Source organism: Glycine max, chromosome 2 (genome assembly GCF_000004515.6).
Source record: "Glycine max cultivar Williams 82 chromosome 2, Glycine_max_v4.0, whole genome shotgun sequence".
NCBI classification, from domain to species: domain Eukaryota; kingdom Viridiplantae; phylum Streptophyta; class Magnoliopsida; order Fabales; family Fabaceae; genus Glycine; species Glycine max.
Genome location: NC_016089.4, coordinates 8,287,647 through 8,310,156, shown reverse-complemented (window position 1 = coordinate 8,310,156; position 22,510 = coordinate 8,287,647). Strand labels below are relative to the sequence as shown.

At 32.8% G+C, this 22,510-nt stretch overlaps 1 protein-coding gene across 3 annotated transcripts; it reads right to left on the bottom strand.

The window, feature by feature from the left end:
- Positions 1-1,612: 1,612 nt before the first annotated feature.
- Positions 1,613-18,903, bottom strand: LOC100791584 (uncharacterized). 3 transcript variants are annotated; one of them, XM_026125116.2, is made up of 18 exons: positions 18,444-18,903; positions 16,962-17,041; positions 16,379-16,429; positions 14,938-15,468; positions 14,541-14,798; positions 13,774-13,839; positions 12,962-13,141; positions 11,938-11,989; positions 11,569-11,853; positions 9,737-9,847; positions 9,262-9,450; positions 8,383-8,658; positions 7,158-7,781; positions 5,590-6,089; positions 5,428-5,488; positions 5,276-5,344; positions 2,201-2,877; positions 1,613-2,020 (listed from the first exon to the last, which is right to left on the bottom strand). In XM_026125116.2, exons 1-17 carry the CDS (start codon positions 18,645-18,647, stop codon positions 2,791-2,793), a joined length of 3,624 nt encoding a protein of 1,207 aa, XP_025980901.1. In that variant the 5' UTR covers positions 18,648-18,903; the 3' UTR covers positions 1,613-2,020; positions 2,201-2,790. The 3 variants fall into 3 exon arrangements, with proteins under 3 accessions (XP_025980901.1, XP_006574860.1, XP_040867721.1); XM_006574797.4 differs by having other exon boundaries at positions 2,300-2,877; XM_041011787.1 differs by having other exon boundaries at positions 1,613-1,949; positions 2,300-2,877.
- Positions 18,904-22,510: the final 3,607 nt, after the last annotated feature.

Sequence of the window (22,510 nt, the reverse complement as noted above, 5' to 3'; positions counted from 1 at the left end):
TTGAGAGGGTCCAAGCCAAAGCAATGACCAAGGTTGACGAGTTGGGCTGAGTGTTGGTACAATGCATAATTACCATTAATGCAATTAAGAATAAGAGAAGAACCTATGGACCTATGAACATGTTAATAGAAAAGTTAGTTATAATCTCGACTAAATCCACTGCTACTCAGAAAAAGTAAGCATATTTAGACAATATTTCACTTGGGGTTAATAAACGGAAACTAGAGCTGAAATATTAAAATACCTAATGGAGAAGTGAGTGGTTTTGTTTTTTTTTTTTTTTTACAAAGTTTCTTTAATCCTTTGTTAGGTTGTGAGAAAAGAAAAGGAAGAGTTGAAAGAAAACACGTGAGGAAAAAAGAAAAGAGAAATATGATGAATGATAATATTTGATTGAAGAGAAATAGAATGAAATAATGAAAAAAATATTTGATAGATAAGAAAGAAAAAGAGAAATTAATATTGAAAAACTATATTATTATTATTATTATTATTATTATTATTATTATTATTATTATTATTATTATCTTTTCTTTGCTATTCAGCAGAGAATTGTTTTTTGCAGGCCGCATTAAATACACTTGAATATTTCCCTGCACTTCAATTCAACCAAGCAACACTCATTTTCACTTTCTTTCCTCATCCTTCCTCTCCCCCTTTATTCTACTACACCAAACTGATCGCAAATTTGCAGATTCAATCTGATTAGAGACATAACAAAGGTATAGTGTATTGCTACTTTGAATTAAGGCTGTAACTGTACTACAGAAACCAATTATGTATATGTGATATACAAAATTAAGAAATAAAATATTCTATTTAATGCCATATCTCTTGTATTGTTCTACCATTTTCTTTATTTTTTTTTAGTACGTGTTCTAACAATTATCACTTGTCTACTAAATGCAATGTAAATGAAAAGTGGGACACATACATAGTAAAGAGCGTTGCTGACATTTCTTTTGGTAAATTTAGACACATAAAACTTCGGGTTAATTGCAAACATACTAAAAAATATGAAATCTAAGTGTCTAATTAATGTAGAGTTTATTGGAAATTGATTTTTTTTATCACTAAAATTTAGGTAGTTTAAATGCAAAATAAAAGATTATATTTTACTATATAAACCTTAGTTAAATGGATGCAATAAAAGTTATTTTTGTTTTAACTTTCAAAAAAACTTATTTATTATAGTTGGTGACAAATTTCACTATAAATAGAGAAAATATTATTGAAAAAATACAACACATGAAGAGAGAGTGTGTGACAAGAGAGATTGTCAACAAAAATTACTTTGTTAAGAGAAAAGTGTATTTATGTGAGATTATTATCATTTCTTGTAACTATTGAGTGCGATACTCAGATTTGTAAAGTAATACACTATTTAGGATGAATTACAATCTTATAATCATTTTGTGATAGTAAAAATATTTGAGACAGTTGCATGGATGTAGACAAGAGATGCCAAACCACGTTAAATTCTTATTTGTTATTATTTTTCCTACCGTGTAATCTTTGTGTATTCTCACGATTCTTTGTGATGTGAGTAATTTTATTTGTGATAACCTTGATTACCCAAGAGTTACATGACAAACTGTCCTACACAACCGTATCCATCATAAAACCATGTGTACTATTTAGATAATCTACATTAGTACGTATTAATTTCTCAATTCATGTTACAGTTTTCGCAACAAGGGTGGGATCAAAAGGGGAAAAAAATAAAACAACATATTTACAGAAAATGAGAGCAACTTGGATGCCTCTAAAAGTAGACATCCCAAAAGCCCCTAACAGGATTTTGTTGGACCTGTGATGATATTGACAACGCACAAAATTGAGTTCTTCCTTTTCCCATGAAAGGTCCTGTATGCCAAGTAAAAAAGAAAGCATAGAGGCAGCCTTCATGAATGAAAAAAACTGAAGAAGGCTCGGTGGGAATCTACGTCCTGTACAAGAGAAACAAACTTGTGTAGTTTCTGCATACATTTAGGTTGGAATGTAATGCAATCATCAGCAACTGCATGCACACAAAAAGATCACGTCAAAATGAGTCAAAAAAAAGGCTACAAACTTCCCTTCATGCAAAATCAAATACATGAATTGTTTAATGTGGGAACAATCTGATACAACTACCGAAAAACAAGTTAGATATAGCAAGATTAGAGTATATCATCAAGTTTAGCTGGTCTATCGATACCTATTTTGGCCTGCACTGATAATCTCGACTGAAGTGTCAAGACTATGTAGGTGTCAATCTCCCCAACAAAGCAAGAGAAAGAGGGAGAGGGGTCTCTACCTGGTGACACGCCAAGATAAGCAACATTCAGCAGTAGAGTCAAAATCAGGGACGTTCAAAAGTATCCCTCAACAGAACTCTGGCTTCCCCCAATAGTTGAAATACATGTAGAAGATATGGAAGATACAAGTATACAACATGGCTCTCCAAACGAGTAATATCACTGAAGAGATCAATGAGAATTGGTGGCATGCAGTATGTTTCCTAGTTCGGTTAATTACTTCTCAAAGTAATCAATTAATATCAAGAGTTCACCCAAGTCCACTGGCTCTCTTTCTCTGGACGCAATTGTACTTTGCAATTTTGACAATCAATCACAATTTTGTTGCAGGAATGAAACATTCAAACTAGAGTATGTCCTGGATAGGCGTTTCAATCTGAGCCAATCGAATAATGGAAGTTTTCCCTGAGAATCAATAGCAATAATTCCTCAAACCGATGCAGATGTCCTACCCCGTATAACAATCTCCCAGAAAGTCACGCCTTGAAGATCATAGGTCAATCCCCAGATCATTTGCCAGTTGAAGTATGCCACACATTTGAAGATACGGATTCTCTAACAGTTTTTCATTGTTACTCTACATTGCAAATACAATGCATAATCATAATCATAATAGTAAATATTAAATTGGCCAAAAATACTATATTATTAAGAAAACTGCAAGAAAAACGAACTTCTAGTAAAATTACTTTTATTTTAAGAATATAATATAATAAACTGCACAAAGCCCCTGGTGTTTTTTGTTTTTGGTAAAGAACAACTCCGTAGAGATATGAACAAGATGTCTGAAGTCGGAAGAACTAATTCGCAACAAGTAACAAGTCAACAAATGCTTGTTGCGCCATCTCTACAGGGCGCATAACTTTCACACATATGGAAACTTATCAAGCACTATTCATTAGCTGCTACATACTTTTGCTTAAACTCTGAATGGGCTTAATCAGCTAAGCAGTAGTAGTACACCAAGATATGTTATACTCATATTTCATTTGAACCAAAAAGGTATTAGGCAATAGCTATATACATCTATATGTGAACATTAGAAACTTCGTATTAAAATGGCCGTGGTCTTCTATGAACAATGAAACAACTTAGTAAACAATTGACTGCCTTTTCACTAGAGGAGACCACATTAGCAATTGAATTCCACTACCAACATGTATAGTTTACAGGTTAGATGTCGATTCCACTACCAACATGCTGATGGAAAGCGAAATAGACTTGGCTGCAAAATTTTTATGGAGGATAAAGAGGGTCTAGTACCACAAGTGCAGCAACAGGACACATGGAGATGGGAGGGAGAGACAAATGGAAGATATACAGTGCGGAATGCATATAGGTTGCTTGATAGGGGGTCGCCTAATGAGAATCAGGATGGAGTGTTTAATATAATATGGAAGCTTAAAATTCCTATTAAGGCCTCAATCTTTGCTTGGAGATTAATCGGGGATAGACTACCAACAAAGTGCAATCTGAGAAGGAGAAATATCGAAATCTACGACATCAGCTGCCCTTTTTGCAGGAATCATGGCGAGGATGCATCTCACCTATTTTTTAACTGTGACAATATTCTGCCATTAGGGTGGGAATCCATGTCCTAGTTAAACAGTGTGGGTGTATTCCCAAACACTGAGGGCCCATTTCCTCCAACACTCATACTGTAATCTAGAGGACATTAAGATACAGCGCTGGCAGACTTGGTGGATATCCTTGACATGGTGTATTTGGCACCATAGAAACAAAATCATTTTCTCAAATGACAGCTTTAATGCCTACAAATTGATGGAGGACGCTTTATTCCTCTGCTGGACATGGCTTAAGAATTTGGAAAAAGGATTTCATACTCCATTCCACTTCTGGTCCAGCAATATTAGGGAAGGGCTCTGTGTTTAGGGGGGGATTAGCACATAGCTTTTTGGTGTTGGGGTGCCTAGCCTGTGGTCAGACCTATGGTTACCTAATTCTTCATGTATTGCTAGTATTAGGTCACCATAGCTCTGCAGAGTATGATGCTAGGTTGTATATATAACAGTACCACTTATACTGATCTTCATATTATACATAATTCTACTATATTTTTGCTGATAAAAAAAAAAAAAAAACACAAGACCATAATCAATGATAAATTTAGTGTGCAACTTCTCACTAGACAGCAATATATTTCTCATTAAAATTATAGGGTTGGATGAAAAAGGAGAAAAAGTGATGAAGAATTCTAAATATATAATGCATGAGATGAGTGAATACAGAACACTAAACCTAATGCTCCTATTTATTATAATAACATAAGCCAGGTACTATAGTATACAACTAGTACAAACCCATTCCAATATGACTACGAAGTTTACAAGACTCAACACATGAATAACCCTAACATTCTAATACAAACCATTACTTGCAAGCATGATCCCAAAATCTTGTATTTTAGCCAAACAGAACTTGAATATGAAGCTCTTAGAATGTGAGTTAGGCCCAAACTCACATTCTAAGAATATAAGATGGTATCAGAGCATATGCAAGATTAATCCAAAGGGTCACTCACCATTGTTATCCACGCACCAAGCCCAAGAAGAGCTGGGCGCGAGGGGTGTATTGGGAAAAACCCAAGTCCCACATCAGCTAAAAATAAAGTCAAGTTAGAGTTTATAAGTGAGGGACAACCCTCACCCCTTTGAGCTAGCTTTTGGGTTGAGTGTGTGGATAACATGTTGGGTGGCTCTTTGAATGATTCTTGGATATGCTCTGATACCATCTTAGAATGTGAGTTTGGACTTAATTCAATCCCAAAAGCTAGCTCAAGGAGTGAGTGTTATCCTATCCCTCACTTTTATACTCTAACTTGACTTTATTTTTAGCCAATGTGGGACTTGGATTTTTCCCAATAGAAGCTCATCCAGATGCAAAATTAATATAGAATCTCAGCTTTGCTAAATAGTATATGGACTTCAAGCACATCATTAATAAAATGAAGGTACCTGTTGTGCCTTAACAACAAGATTCTGAAGCATGTGTTGATATTTCTCTGGCTTCTCGGTCATCATTCGCTGCAGAAATGAGAAAGTATTACAAAAGGTGATATAAATGGATCTAACACATTTTTAACACAAAAATCAATTAAAATCCATGCCTTCAGAAGAAAAGCAGAAGAATAATATGCCACTCTTGAATCTGTGTCATCCAAAAGTTCCCTGCAAGATGCAAAAACGTTCATGCTTTATATGTCAATGTATAAAGGTGAATAAGTAAGAAAACCAACTAATTCAAAAAGAGCAAAGAAGTTTGGAATCACCTAAAAAATTGTTCCTGACCAACCTCCCGGAAGGCAACAGGATCTACTGTGCATTTACCAATAAGTAGTAGAAGAAGTGTGGCCCGAATATCAGATGTAGCACCAGGCAGGTTTCCTCTTCCTTTACTTCCAACAGCAACACCCAAAGCAATATCATCTGTTGCTGCTCCAGCCAATTGAATTAGTGGCCAATATAGTATGGCAGCAGGGACGCGTGCAATTAATTGCATTGGGACAACGGCTCGTCCTTGGAAAAGTGCTGCCATTGATGCAGTCTCGTGATCCAGGTGGTAGTTATTATGGTAGCCGGATCTTCTATTTGCTTCTTCCTTGTGTCCATCCCAGTGAAAAGTATCTTGTTTGGCATGATTATCACCATCAAACCTTTTGCTTAAATTAACGTGATTGAAATTTCTGCCATGTCGCACATCATCTCCAAAGGGCAGAGATGCAGCAGGAGGAACTCTAAGGCACAATTGAGAGAATAGTATGTCGCACATCTGTTTAGAAACAGAGGAAAGTGTTGAAAATATCAGGTAATGAACGCTAAGTCAAACAATACTTAAATAGAAGGCCCAAACATAAAACCGAATAGAAATTCTACTAACATTGTTCCAAGGGATTATACAAACAAATTTCTTATAAAATTATTATTCTAAAAAATCTGTAACAGTAATGGGTGAGTTTGTTTAAATTTAAAAAAAGCAACTTTAAATAAGTGTTTTTTTAAGAAGCAGATAGGATTTGCTTCTTAAAATAAGCAGAAACTGTTTTTTTAAGCAGAAGCAGTTTAAACAAGCACACTAAAAAAACATAATACTGTTTATTTTATTAAAATAAGCACTTATTGCAAAAAATAAGTTTAAACAAACTGACCCTTAATTTATTATAAAATGCTTCTCCAGTTGACAAATAAACCCATTTTAGATCATATCACAAAAAACCATGCTCTATCAGCAGTTTACTAATAAACGAAGGGTGGCCAAAAGTTCCTTAACAATTCCTCAAACTAAATCCAACTGGCAAAGCATTCTGTTCTTCCTTTTCTTTGATCAGATAAACAACATGCAGATTTGCTTGCTACATTTTTTCAAAATTTGCATGGATTGCAATTAATGAGGATGCCATATACAAGATACAAGCGGGAGGGTTAAAATGGAGAAAGGCATTGGCGTTATTTGTGATCACAAAATACCTACCAATCTAAACAGAAAGTTTTATCATACTACTATACATCTAGCTATAGTCTATGGTACTGGATGTGGGGCTTTAAGGGGACAATAAGAGAAAAAGGTTGGAGTAGTATATAAGTGAGGGGCAATCCTCACCCTATGAATTAGTTTTTGGAGTTGAGTTAGGCCTAAACCCACATTCTAAGAATGGTAAATAATATCTCCTAAGATTTTTAGTCTTTGACTGAGACTAATGTTATCATGTGATTCAAGTAACTGATTCACCAAGTAGAATAAGGCTTTTGTTGTTTTGTAGTGTGGGTTGCAAAGACTTGGACATTTAATGTTATGACACGAGCATATTATAAAAAACACATTGAGTTCAGAAACAATTACTTTTAGAATATTGATGCGATCTGTTTCATTTATCTGAAACACCAAAGACAAAGCTCCACTCATTATGTCAATAATTGCATTGGCTTTCTCAAGATGCCAATCTTTCTTTCCATGACCCAGATCTCTGTTGCTTGTTTGTTGCATTTCATGCTCATCTAACAAAAATTTGCATCTCATGAGAAGCCTTTCAAGAACAAACAAAAATCCCCATCTAATGTAGTTGTATTTTGATTTTAGAAGGCCACACATAAGTAAAATAGGCAAAGGAACATCTGATGTATTTGAAGAATCTTGAGTTCCAGCTTGAGCAATTTTCTTCTGGAAGTATGTGATACTTGACCATATATTTCCATCTCTTTCTCCATTAATTTGAGCAATAAGCAGATCACCTAACCAGATATACCCATTTTGACGGTAAGAAATTCTTTCAGAATGAAGAAGAGAATGTAAAGTAGCCCAGGAGTGCTTTGCCTGCAAACCAATGCCATTTCTCATAACCACACCTTCCATATTTTCCAGAAACTTGAGAGATTTGGTTATCTGATTCATATGAGAGAACTCTTTGTCCAAATGAGTAAACGTACTTATTACAGCATCAAATTTCTCTGCTACAACTTCCAGTAGCTGCAAAGATTTAACATATATGAGGAAATATATTAAAATTAAAAGTGACAACAACTTAATCTTTATTAAGGAGTATAATGAATGTAAAATAAACTTATATTTGAACTAAAACAAGTGAAGTGAAGCATTATCCTGATATTAGGTAGTGAATTAGAGCAAACTGTAAGGTAAAGGCAGATGCAGCTCAGTGAAAACAACACTTACTTTTTACCTATAATGATTTCATTATCTTGTATATCAGAGCTTTTCTGTTCGCTGAAGGTATTACACATGCCTATATACAAAGCTATGAGAAGCACTAGACAAACTGTTTCACATGCTTTCTCCAGAGCCCAAATGGTTAAATGTTACCTGCCTTTACAAACTAATCCAAGTTGATTTTTTTCCTCTCTGTATTTTACAAAGAAACTTATCTTGCAGCTTGTTGACATTAAAAAAAAGCATTTGGACTTATAATGTCCATCACCCCACATAAAAACATCCACAAAGGAGAGGGGAAGAAAAGGAAGGAGAAAAGGGGAGGTGCTCACTGGAATCATGAAAAAAGAATAGCCCTAAAATATTTAGACAACCAGATAAGAAAAGAAGAACATGGAAGTACCATATTTAGTCGTTCACTGTTGGGATATCTGGACAGTGCTGATGCAATTGATCTTCTCAGAATCTCTCCAATACCTTCTACCCCAAGTTTAACAGAAATATAAAATGCCTCAGGTGCATTTGTTTGAGCAAGAAGAGCAGCAAGAGGTTGGATCTCATCATCACTATAATCATTGACACCAGTAGCTATGCATGTTTCATTTATTTGATGCAGAATGTAATCAAAAAGCACCGAATACAGATTTTTCCTCTCTTCTCTTGAGTTTGCAAGGGAATACTGTAATCAACATAGCAAAAAAGCAGGGTGAAATCATATAATTTAAAACTAACACTGTAATTAGGATCTTGGTTTAGGGATTTATCAACATTTTATACTACTTTGAAAAACCAAAAAGCAGGAATCTTATCAATTAAACGAAATGGTAAATCTATATTGGGCACATCAAGCAATCACAATAACAAAAGTCTTGTTCCATTAGGATCAAGCAATCACAACACTAGCTTATTACCAAACAATTAAAGCATAATTCCCCAACATTCTTTTACAATCCTAAAAGCCAAATACATATTCTGAAGCAGGCCACTGCACAATTTCTAATACTAGTTTTGCTATTTCAACATAATACATTTGTAGAATACTGCAAATATAAAGAACACTGTATATCAACCATAATATACTTGTTTTTCTAGGGATTGAGGAGCCATTATTAGTTAAAAGTTCAACTGATGAAGAAACATGTTGAGCATTGTATATTTAACATGGATACAATAATTATAGAAAGCAATACTGTTGGTATTCAGTATTTAAAGGGTCAAAAGTATTAGTGATAATAAACACTATTGGAGGTATATCAAGGTTGAGGTTAAAAGATATGCACACCTCAATAAAAATAAATTGAACTCCTCCAATCAGATCAAGTTGATTCACAAGAAACTTGGGTTTGCCAGATACAGACTCAGCAACTTCAGCAACTTCATAAAACATGTTGGTTAACATGGAAATAAGCTTACAGTGAACTAATTCTGCCCAGGAGTTCTCCCTACTGATTCTTACAAGTGCCTTCAGAACCTATGGGCAGATTGGAAGTAACTAAATTAGACAGTTATATCATAATTAATGACATAGAACATTAACAATTTATAACAAAGTAGTGAATGAATGGCTATGTATTAAAATAGATACAAAAAAATTTCAAAATTCATTAATTGGCAAGCTTCCTCTCCCCTAACACCCTGTCCAACCTCCCAAAAAAGAAGCAAAACATTTACCCAGCAGAATGTGGAGTGAAACAAAAAATGGAATTTCAATGAAATACTGGTAGAATCAAATAGGAGAGGGGGATATTATTTCTCACCCTTATGTCAAGACCATGCAAACGGTTTCTCTTGATCTTTCCTCTATCACAGACGAAATACAGCAAACAGCTGAGAGCAGATGCCCAAACAGATTCATCCTTTTCTTCAGACTGTATAAAACAATTAATCAGCATAAATTTTAAGTTATGACAACAGCATGATTAAACCATTATTTTTGAAAAACAGAAAACAGAAAAAGTATACAGACAGATAGCATAATTGTTTTAAGAACATTCATGTGAAATAGATGATAAAAACTTTTTCTTTATCCACCTAAGCAGAATCAATCTCAGATTTTGAGATGAAGTACAAGATATGTGATTGAAACTAATGCAAACCCAATCAGAAACATTAGTAATACCTCAAAAGAGTTTTCTTTTTTTATTAAAAAACAGTAATTGTCAAAAGATGCTTCCACTATCTACAAGTATACCAAGCATTAAGGTAACACCTATGACTACAGCAATTACTCTTCAATTTCATTCTGTATTCCAAAGATTTAGCCCCCAGTGTTATTATACTCTACAAATTTAACAAATTACAGTGCTGCATTACACTACAAGTCATATATAGTTAAAAACAAGATATTGATAAGATCTTCAGGAAACAGTTACTTCTGCTTAATATAGCTAAAGGGGATTTATTTAGAATGTGTACAAGATGGAAGGATGAATCAATGGTGCATATACATTTAGAGAATTTAAATCCTATTATTTTAGCTTTTACAGTGATCCTATCAATTTAGTAGTCTAGAGGGAGATATGCATGACAGTGGATCCCCATGTACAATGTCTTCTTTCTATATCTTTAAATGACAAGGTCATATTAGGATCTGTAATGTGAGGATCCAAATTCATATTTACACTATAAACACTAGATTACATTTTTACAATATACTTCTATGCAATATTGAACAAAAAGGTTTCATTGATACGTGTGTGCACACATATATGTATGTATGTATCATATAAAAAAAGCCAACTTTTGAATGTATTATGATATTATATCATAACTTTTTGGGGAAAATGCAAGTCCCACATTGGCTAGAGATAGTGTCAAAATATAGTATATAAGTGGAGGACAACTGTCACCCTATGAGCTAACTTTTGGGGTTGAGTTAGGCCCAAACTCACATTCTAAGATGGTATCAAAGTCTATCCTAGATCCACTCACAAGGTCATCCACCATGTTATCTACGCACCAATATAAAAAGTATTGAGAAAAACCCAAGTCCCACATTGGCTAGAGATAGTGCCAAGATATGGTATATAAGTGGAGGGCAACTATCACCCTATGAGCTAGCTTTTGGGATTGAGTTAGGTTCAAATCCACATTCTAAGGTAATTGAATTCAGAAGTAGAATTTAACTGTCCAGGTGGGCAAATCATCTAGAAATTTTTTACAATTATCTGATAAAGAGTCTTCTTTCTAGTCATACGAAATATATTTTATAAAACAGCATCAGATAGACTAATTGTTGCTTTAATTACTCCCAAGCAAATGCTAATATCACCACAAATCCATCTAACTTTGCTATCTAACTCTTAAAACAAAAAATAAAGCAGCAAATTCCTGGTCTCAATGCTGTCAAAAAAACAATGCAGTCTTGTCATGTATTCTTATATTTTCAATCTATTTAAAACTTCCCCTTCCTCATTATAGTTCTCCAATGGCAACTCATCTACACCATATAATGTAACAGAAATTAATATATTGTGAAAAGTGTCAAAGATAAAATATTGACACCCATCAATCAGATGATCCCAGCCAAGAAAAAATATTAAGAAACACAAACAATAATCTATTTCAACAGTTTCATTTTCAATGGTACCTGAACAAGAAGAAGTAGTATCTCATACAGAATATTTAAAATCCAAGACTCAAACTTATCAATTGCAGAGCCTGTGTCTGATTTGTTCTGAGAACTTCCTTTTCTGCTTCCTTGCACCATAACTTGAGTGTCACTGTCATAATAGGATTCTTGAGAATATTCTTCTTCAATAGTGGAAGCATCATCAGCAACTATCGGTTCTAGGAGATGTGCATGAACCGCAAGGTTTAGAATTAAATCAAAAGCACGAACCCTGCATGCTGTTTTAGAAGAACTAAGCATATCCTGAAATATGCATTTGAAATAAATTAGTACCCAAAAAAATTACAGATGGCATAACAGAGAGAAAGTACTTTATTTATGCATCACCTCAAGCATAGAAAGAATGAGAGGAGCAGCTGTCCGAGAATCTAAAACATACCTACAAAATAATATCGTATGACCATCATACATAACTGAGTCGCAGAACAGTGTAAAACCATAGAAATGCGAAATAACATACAAGTTCAATCAATCAATTGGCCAGAAAATTCATTTGTGGTTAAGGAATCTGACACTCAACATGATATTTTTACCCGACATTGAAAAGCTTAATCCTCAAAGCTTTGAAATACCATGTAGCCATATCTCGGCAATGCTTTCATGTAACAATGTATTAACAATAGGTTATCCAGTGACCCATTCTATAATCAACTGGACAATAGCAAAATACCAGCCAATGAGTTATACATTCATACACCTCTATAAAACCCTCCTTACTGTAACAAAACAATAGTTCCTTCAATTGTGAAGGGCACACAGCAGTCTCCCCATTGATAATTAACAAATTTTCAGGGAGATTGTGGAGGATATCCAATGCTAGGAGTATGAGTGTTGAATGGCTACTTGTAATCTTTGCAGATCAGAGAATTATATTTGTTTCATGGCTTTTGCCACGAACCTACAGTTAGCTGTAGGTTAAAACATGTTAAACTGTCTATTTTTACTCTCCCTCTGTTTGCACGCCCAATTACAACAGCTTCTAAGCATGGCATTCCTCAAATTGGTGCCAAATTGCAAGAATTTCTGGCTGATTTTTGGAATATAATTTTACTTGGGAAGACGGGGGGAGCAACTTCAATAAAAATACTTTCTAATTTGAAATTTTAACTCCACTATTTTATAAGTAATAATCCCATAACATTTTTCTTTGATTTTTCAATATCAATCCCTCCCACTTTCCTCTACTTTGAAAATTAATTCAACTCATCCCAGTTTAGAATTTGTGATTAAAAATTTTGATCATAGAAATTAGGAATATATAGTAAAACCATGGGAAAATTTATTTGGGGCTAAGCAAATGATAACCAGAAAAGGAATAAAACATAAAAGACAACAATTAATTGAAACATACATGTCAATAATTAGTTTAATAAGGACGCTCACAGCCACATCCGTTGATGGTTTTCCACTGTTATTACTTAGTCTAGTTGATGCTGTAGTAACATTGGTATTTGGGGAATAAGCCTCTGAGCAAACTGCAGCAATAACATCTTGTACCTCAGCAGGGTTCAATCGCAGAGGTTGTTGCTCACTGGTCAGGCATAAGAGAACATTTAGATGTAGAAACACAAATAAATCAATTAAAACAGCTAGAGTATGATAAAAAAAAATTATAATTCTTCACTGAATACATATGCAGTATGTATGTTTGGAACCCAGGAAAGAAAAATGAGAAAATTTATATAAACAAACAATTTTATTGAACAATTGAAATAAGAGAGAATTCTCCCTCGAGGGTTTCTCCTTCATCATCCCCCCCCCCCCCCCCCGCCCCCAAAACCCCCCAATTTGTCCAACTGATCCACTCCAACTAACTGCTCTAAAAGACCCAAACAGTTTTTCCCATCCCTTTTGTCCCAACAACAATTCAAATTCAGGCAAATACAAAATCATTTATACCAATGTAAATCTTGGAAATCACTTAAGGAAACTTAGAAGCTTTAATTAAATGAATGCATTTCTGATGCAAGTTACAAAAACAAAAACAGAATAACAAAAAAAATCTGAATCAAAATTGGAATCACAGCAATTTGACTTGCAACAATGCAAGATTCAAGCTAAAACTTGTATTATTGCATGAATTTTCAGAGGTAGTAAAAACAGGTGCAAACATTTGCTATCTAATTCCTCTGAAGATTCTCTAAAGTCAATAATGATCTAAACCTGTAATGACGATACTGGAAAAGCTGTCGAGCTCTGGGACGGAATGTAGTAACAGGAAAATCCTCCCTGTAGAAATGGAGATGTCCAGAACAGCAAATCAAATCATGAAAAGCATTCAGCATGCCAAAGTAGTGAAAAAATAAACAGATTTTTTATGCATCTTGTGGGTAAAAAGAGTATCAAGCATTTATCCCCAGAGAGAGAGCGAGAGTATCAAACTGTAGAGTAGCTATTAAATACTTATCACATAGGCGTATAAACAAATGATAAGTCATGGAACATTACAGTCCTTATGGGAACGAGTGGTTAATGAACCAAACAGAACCCCAAACTACTGCATAAAGATTACTTGCTCTATTTCTTTGAAGAATAAAAAGATATTATGAAGAGGGAAATAACAAGATCAATCCCCCTCCCCCCGAAACACCACACCAGTCAATTAATCAATAAGAAAATTTCCGTTCATTAACAGCAATGGATAATTATAATTCTTATACTAAAATTTATTTTTATTTTCATAGAAGCCTACAGGACATGACAATGTAATACATTTGTCCTTTTCTGGCTAATCAAATATTCTATAAACCAGTGGTTTTAGATTGTAAGTACTTTAATTTCACAATAACTATAAACTATAATGAAAGTGATCATTCAACTTTTTTATATAATATTTGGCTAAAAAAACAAATTATGTAAGATTTGGCAGAACTTAAATATGAAAGAATTAAAAAAGAAAAATATCAATGCAAGTTGATAGAAGAACATGCCAAATCTGACGAGAGCCCGGTTTTGTGCGTTTAGATGCTGTTATTGCTCTCAAATGGGGGCGAGCAGAGTCAGAATTAGTTATTGGTGTTACAGGCGAAGACTGCAATAGCTGATCCAGGTAAGGCATATCATCGGTTCCAAAAAATTTCCATGGTTGCCCCTTCATCTTAGATTCTATATCTCCTACAAGTAGAGCTGCAGCACCTATTTCTAAGAAACTATGTGCTGTCATGTCTTGAGAATTCACAGCTCGATCACTGCATTAAAACATGTCAAATAACAAAGTCAATTTCTGAAGCACTATATGATGGGGAAAAACTAACAGGTAAAGTAGAGATATAAACTACAGTGGTCACTACCAAGACACCTAAACCAACATGAAGCATAGATTATTACTTTTCAGTCCCTATAGATGATGACTGTGGTTCCTCAAGCCAGCGCCATTTTAGAACATCATGAGCAATGAACCCTAGTTCTTCCGTTTCATCAGCTTTTTCAATTTTTGATAACCTTGAAACAGATAGAGCACTTGAATCCTTCTCTAGTGTTTCTGGAACACTTGCAGAACTTTGTGTTTCTGGAATACTTGCAGGAGTTAGTTGGGAATTGAAGGATTTACTCAGCAAAGATGACAATGTTGGTAGTGACTGTCCTGATGAAGGTGGTCCAGCAAATGAAGCTGGTTGAAAAAGCCGTTTTGGAATGTGTTGAGCCACTAGGGAACGCACATAACTTAATGACTTTACAAGGGACTCAGAGGCAAAGGTAGATACAGGTAAAGGAGATGTATTTGTGGATGTGGTTGATGCACCAGATTGTCGATTCAAAGCTCGTGACCACGGCTGAGTTGGGTTAATATCACATTCAGCAATTATGGTTGAACAAAAACGATCTATCTGAACTAATGTTTCCTCACTTGGTTTGTATCTGTAGGAAGAAGTTGTGAATACTTAATGAGTAAATAACAACTATAGCAAAATCGTTTATTGTCCAATAAGCAGTCAAATAAGGAAATCATGTCAGACATTAGTACATCTTTGGATTAGCTTATTTTTCTTTCATGAGTTTGACAAAAGCTTATAATCAAATTGTTCAAGAAAGAAACTGACTGAAAAGTTAGTTTTGAGTGTAAAATAATCAAAACCCAGCAAGCACTCATTTGACAAATAATGAGGCATTGCCATGTCATAGAAAATAAATATGCTAGAACACATTAATCTTTACAATAAGGATCTACCATATTACTCCATTAGTTTATTATTACGAGTGCTTGTATGCCCATTATAGCATATATATATGTAAGTATATCAGAAACTTTAATACATTAGAGCAGTAATTGAAAGAACCCATTTCCACAAAAAATCAGAACATCTTCCTGTAGAATCTAATGAAGCAACGAGATAACATCATACTCTAGCACTTTTTTGTGGCACCTTTAATCATCATTGTTTAAATAATGGACTTTATTGACACCAAATATACATCAGCGTCCTGTTTGTAAAATTGCTAAAACTAAATAATATTCTTCCAACAATTTAGTACTTGAGGAGTAGAAGCTCAACTTCAGCACAAAGTTTTTTAGAGCTCAATTTCAGCTCAATGATTGAAGTAAAGCAAGCAAAACAGAAGATATACCAATGAATTTTCATCGTTGATGAAAAAACCTACGAATACTCTCCTCTATTTTGGCATTTTATCCACTTACATAAAGATTGTGACAGCAAATTGTGTAACTATATGAAATGAGAGTCGAACAGCTAGAGTAATAGATGATGTCTCAAAGATAGAAATCTTGTAAACTGTTGAGTATCTACATATTTAGTAACTGGCAACAAACCTTAGGAGATACCGCTTCAAAAGTGCCACACACCTTGAGACTACCGCAGGACTGAGAAAATAGTGTCAAAGTTAGAAGCTGCTGGAATTTGAAATGGTCCGCATAATGCTAACAGGCAAAAGGTAATAAAGAAATAGAAACAATATTTGAGGTGCCTAACAGATACTAAACAGCAGCCTAAGTGGCTCAGCTGAACAAAATACCAGTACAAAGCCAATTACAATAGTTCAACTGTGGGAAACATTAACAGATCCATAGCAAATAGGAACTAGATCTTGGATGAATTGAAAGGAAAATCAGGTTCAATCCCAGAACAGAATGAACCGACAAATACAACACCATCTGCTTGAACAAATATGCATTACCTTCTTATCCAAGAAAAGAGAAAAAAGAAAATTCTAAGCTACTATCGAATCGAAATTATAAGGATGTACTCCACATGTTTCATCCAACAAAATTAGTTTACTTAGTGCATGACATTGTCTTAGGAAAATAGCAGAATAGTAATAGTGCTATGGTTTTAACAAATCTGGGTAGTATCACCAACTATCCCACCACATCAATAAATAAATGCGACAATTACCTGCGCTCCCTCTCTGCAATAGTATGTTCCAGAATTGCATTATAAGCCAAGTCTGTGGTTGCAGGGGCTTTCAGATAATCCTGCAATAATATATTTAAGCTATAAAATAAAAATAAAATCGGTAAAGTTTAGACTCTAGCTGCACCATAATTTGCAGTCAAATGGAATCTCAGTCATAGTACAACAAGAATGGCAGTTATGCATAGCATTAAATTTTGGTTATATTTTAAGCTACACAAATATGTTTGAGAGTAAGGAACCCCAATAATAGGAAGCTAGTGCTTGCGTAATCAGCCTACATGTACAAATACTTGACTTACTAGTTACCGCCGATAACAATCATATCTTTTGGATACGATATATGTTAGCAATCTCAGTACAGATGGTACAAATACAATAAATGAAAGAAAAAATTGAACATGACATCTGCATCACAAGCTATGCAATAAATATTAAATTTTTCCTGCTGATACACAGACTGCATCACGAATTGAAAACAAAGACAATAATACTCATTTATTCACACAATACTTTCAAAATTTGTCGTACCTGTGCACAGCGTTACTCAGCCGTTTAAAATCGTTAACTTACAAGCAACAAAATTAGGAGAGACTTTTATTATCACATATGATAAAGAAGCAATCATTAAATTAAATAAGAAAACCATATCAGGAATCCATCACAGCCTAAACTTAAAAAATTAAGGATGTGAGCACTGAGCAGCAGTTAACTAACTTCCAGAACTTCACACATGGAGTTGCTATGGTGCCTATCATGATGGGTATGGCAAGCCAGGAAGACTTGTCAAGCATTTACTGAATGCTAATTCTATAGTTAATGTTAAAAAATCCTATCCAGGCCAATTTGAAAAAAACTTCTCGATAAGCACTTCTAGAAGAAGAAAATAAGGAGATAAAATTAATTAACAGAGATGATATGCATAGAAACTCCCTTGTTTAGCTTCTCCAAAAGCTTATTTTAACTTATGCATAAGTCAATTTTAACTTAATTCAAGTGTTTATTGAAAAGTCCAAACAGGACCTAAAAATAACTAGATAGGTAAGGTAACATAGCCCGTATGTAAGAGTGTGTACAGGAGTAATGCCCCTTCCGACAAGTTAAACCCAAACCGGCCTCAGGACATTGACCAAATTACCCCTTCCCCAACTCACCCAGTAACAAGATTTGCATTCAGCCAAGTACGTAAAAGAAGCTAAGCTTACTCGATCCCACTCTCTTCCCCCAACCAACCACAACAATTAATAACTTCCTATTTCCACATAATAATAATAATAATAATAATAATAATAATAATAATAATAATAATGATGATGATGATGACGACGAAAGAAAAAACAAGTACTATAACTAACGTGTAATTTTTTATTTAAATAATAATAAAAATAATATTCAGCAAGTGTGCGTGTGAAATTCATTTTCTACATCCAGTGCGAAACACGAATCACGAAGCGAGAGAGAGACCTGAAGTGTTCTAGAAGGTTCATTGGAGGGAGAGAGGGGCGAGGAGAGGCAATCGGCAATGGAGCGGCGCAAGGGTTCCGGCAGCTTCTTGACAACGGAGGATCTCAGGCGGGAGACGGGGATTAACTGCAGCGGCAGGCACGAGGAGCTGAAGCTGGAAAACATTATTGGATTGGTTTCGATTGGATTCGGAATCATCAGCATCAGCGAATCTGGAAGACGAAGAAGGAATTATTGCACATTTGAATTGAATGCAATTGAACGATTCGAGAATCGAGAGATTGGAAGGAGCAAGCAAGTGCGAAGCCAAGTACTGCGTTGTGTTCCGTTAGTAAGTGCCTTTTGTTTTGTGTTGGATTTGAGATTTGAGATTTGAGAAAGGAAGAAAGAAAGAAAAAAAAAAAGGGAAAAAATGAATGTTGTTAATTTTGGGGAGTGTTGTATTAGCTGTACGTAGCGCCGTAGTTTTATGAACACAACACTTGGGACTGAGCTGGCATGCGCTAAATACTCTATATATAATTATTACTATTAAATTGAACAAATAAATATATTCTCTATTATTTTTGGTAAGCCAGTTTCCCTTTCCGTTTCAAATCTCTTCTTCCTAGGGTTTCTACACTTTACTGTATATTTCATTTTTTTTTAAAAAAATAATAAAATTCATCTATGATAAAATGACAAATTAATCTTTAAAAATAAAAAATAAAAATTTAATTCTTAAATGTATAAAAAATATGATAAATTAATCTTATTGTTAAATTTGTAAGATCATTTTGTATTAAAGTGCAATGTTTAATAACTAATCTGATAATAAATTATATTTTTTAAACATTAATTTTACATTAAATTATAACGTTAAGGAATTAATATTTCATTAAATTATCTATTGGATTAATTTATTATGATTTTTATACATTTAAGAATTAAATTTAAATTTTTTATCTTTAGAAATTAATTTATTAACGTCTCATGCCTGCCTTGAGAAGAATTTTGTTTTCTTTTATGCACATCAATCTTTGAAAATTAAAGTTGTGATTTCCACAATCGTTCGGCTGGGAATATTTTCATCAGTTGTTAAGATTTCTTAATTCATGAACCTAACATAAGTCAAGAAAAACAAACCACTATGTTTAGTGGTGGAAATTCCATTAAAAATTGAATGGTGGTATAAATTTAGGTAATTTACGTAAAATCTTATGTTCAAATTTTAGAACTGTCATTGTATATTATTCTTGTTTTTATATACGAGGCTCTTTAAATTAATTTACAAAAATTAAGAAAAATAATTAATTTAATTAATAATATTAAATTTGTTAACAATTTATATATTTTTTAAATTACTCTTGAGACTACTTAGACTGATCATCTCATTCTTGTCATCTAATTACTTTTCATTTAATTAATTATTTTGTTAACACATAATAGTAGTTATGCATATCATCTCATTAATTTGTGGTTAGTAATCTTCCTCAATACTCACACGAGAGAAAAAGTTTATCTTATTAATTTACAATATTTGACGTTTTTTAATAATACAATATTTAACTTTTATAGATTAAACATATTATAAATTAATTAAGAGTATTTGATAAAAACAATCATCCATGTGAAAGATAATTTAAAAGAAGTCTTGTAAAAATGAACAAGCAAATTTCTTAAAAGATCCTATATATTTAATGGATTTAATATAAAGAAAGTTAAAAAAAAAAACAAAAATGAAAAAGGTTTTATAAAAAAATATGCTTATTTCTTTTAAAAAATTACTTTAAGTAATTAAAAATATATAAACATTCTCTAACTTTTGCAATGTTACCTAATAGAAAAGCTCTTTTTTATAATCTCAATTCAGGTATATGCACTATCTCTACTTAATTTAAAGTCCAATAAATGCTATTTATAGTTTACTCAAGATTTAAGAAATATAAGCTAGATAAAATTAAAATTCAATAAATGTCATCATGAGTTTTTAATAACTCATTTTCTCCTTATAATAAACAGTAATATAAGCATGAAAAATATTAAACTTCAAATATTTTAATTTACTTTGGTCCATAAATATTTTAAATGAAGAATGCCACAAAATTAAAACTTTCCATGCATTATTACAAACAAAACCAAGCATCATTAAAAACGTCTCGAACATGTGACTTTCGTGTTATTAGTATAACATTTTAACTCATTGGGTTAATATGTCAATTATGTTAAAAAATATATAATATCACTATATATAACAATAAAATTTCTAATATATATTTAATACACTTATAAATTTATATAATAAATTTTATAACAATTAATACACATATAACATGTGACATTTTAATGTATTTTTTTACATATATAAATTTTAAATAAAAATCATAGGTTTAAATAAAAATCATAAGTTTAATAAAAAAAATTATACATGTAAAAAAAATATATTATTAGATCAAAATTAATTATGTAAACTTATATGTGTATTAAATATACATTATAAATTTTAGTGTTATATATAGCGACATTAATTATTTTTTAACATAATTAACTTATTAGCTTAGTTGGTTAGAACAGTTTGATGATAACACAAAACTCATTGGTAAGTGTTATGTATACTTAGTTTGTGCACTTAAATTACATAGTAATTATCTAATTTCTTTTCTTTTAAGGCTTCTTTTGACTTAAAAAGATAAGAATTTAGATTCTTTTGAGTTTTTATCATAAGAATGCTAAAGTTAGTAAATTTACAATATTTTGTAGAGTTTCAATACATCAACAAAGAATTCAACGATGTATGAAGAATGAGAATAGTGCACTTAGCGCGTTAGTGCACGCTTAGTGCGAGAAGCCAATCTATATTGTGCTTGGACGTTAAGGGCTTTGTTGGGTGCTTAACAAGTGATCACTTAAGTCAATTGTATTATGCATGTGTGCTAAGCATACATCCACTTGGGAGCTCTTCTTCTTTCATTCTTTTTCATTTCCTTTGTTTCATCTCTTATTTTTGAGTCTCTTATGACTATGAGAGACTAATCTACTCATTGTTGGGGATTGAATACCAAAAAATCTTTGATGTAATGATCTTTACTATTCATTTAATGTTATTTCAGTATTATTGCCTCCTTTCTACGTTTATTGCTTTGTTTATGGTTTGATCACCCATTTACAATATGTTATAGGGTTTTAATAATTGAAAAATGTTTTTACTCTAAGAACTTGAAGAAACTTCTAGGTAACCCATGTCTAGGGATGAAATGGTGTTCTTTAGTCTTATATATGTATCTTTATTCTTAAAGCAAATTACCTGGTTTAACTTTCTAAGTAATTAGGAGTGAAATCAAGTGATTTAGGCTTTTTCACATTAGAGATCATGGTTAGAGTAGTTTAGTTGATAAAGGGAGTAGTTGGAAAAATTTTAAATGGTGAAAAATCCTTAACATTACATCAAGAATACTTTTGGTAGGACAAACACCTAATACTTCTACAAAAATCTACACCAAGTATTTTTTTTTCATACCCAAGTATTTGTTTTTCTTGTCTCTTGCATCTTGTTATGTTGTTTTTATATCCTTTATTAGTATTGAAGTTGACATTTTTGCATTATCACTCTGAAAAAATATTTGTTTTTAGTCATTCCTTGGTTTAAAATTTGGTATGTACAAATTCTGAGTACATTCAAAGTCACTATGAACTTGACATTTTGTCTTATCGTTTAATATTATTTTGATAAATTAATATACTTGTGAAGGAGTTAACAATAAGTTTGAAAAAAAATATGTATGAAGATAAAAGACAAAAAAATATTTGAAAATTTTGGGAATAAATTGAGAATAACATGTTTGAGGGGAAAATGTTTGAAGAATGATCATAAACTATAATTTTTTAGAGGCATGAAAATAACTTATATTTAGAGAGAAAAAAAATATTTTTTTATTAAATTTCCATTGATGTTCCAAATATGTTGTTAGTAAAAATCTTAACATGTCAATTGTTCCAAACAAACATGTGTTGCCTTCAATCATGAAATATTATTAATTAGTCTTTGACTACCATCTTTCTATGATCCTAACTAGGGGTGGAAATAGGTC

What these genes read in the sequence shown, in the direction of transcription:
- LOC100791584 (XM_026125116.2), bottom strand. Translation starts at nt 18,647, where the DNA reads ATGCTGATGATTCCGAATCCAATCGAAACCAATCCAATAATGTTTTCC. An exon ending in AACCTTCTAGAACACTTCAG is followed by an intron (nt 17,042 to 18,443) that starts GTCTCTCTCTCG and finishes ATATTATTGCAG; the next exon opens with GATTATCTGAAAGCCCCTGC. An exon ending in TTGTTGTTAAGGCACAACAG is followed by an intron (nt 2,878 to 5,275) that starts GTACCTTCATTT and finishes TTTGCAATGTAG; the next exon opens with AGTAACAATGAAAAACTGTT.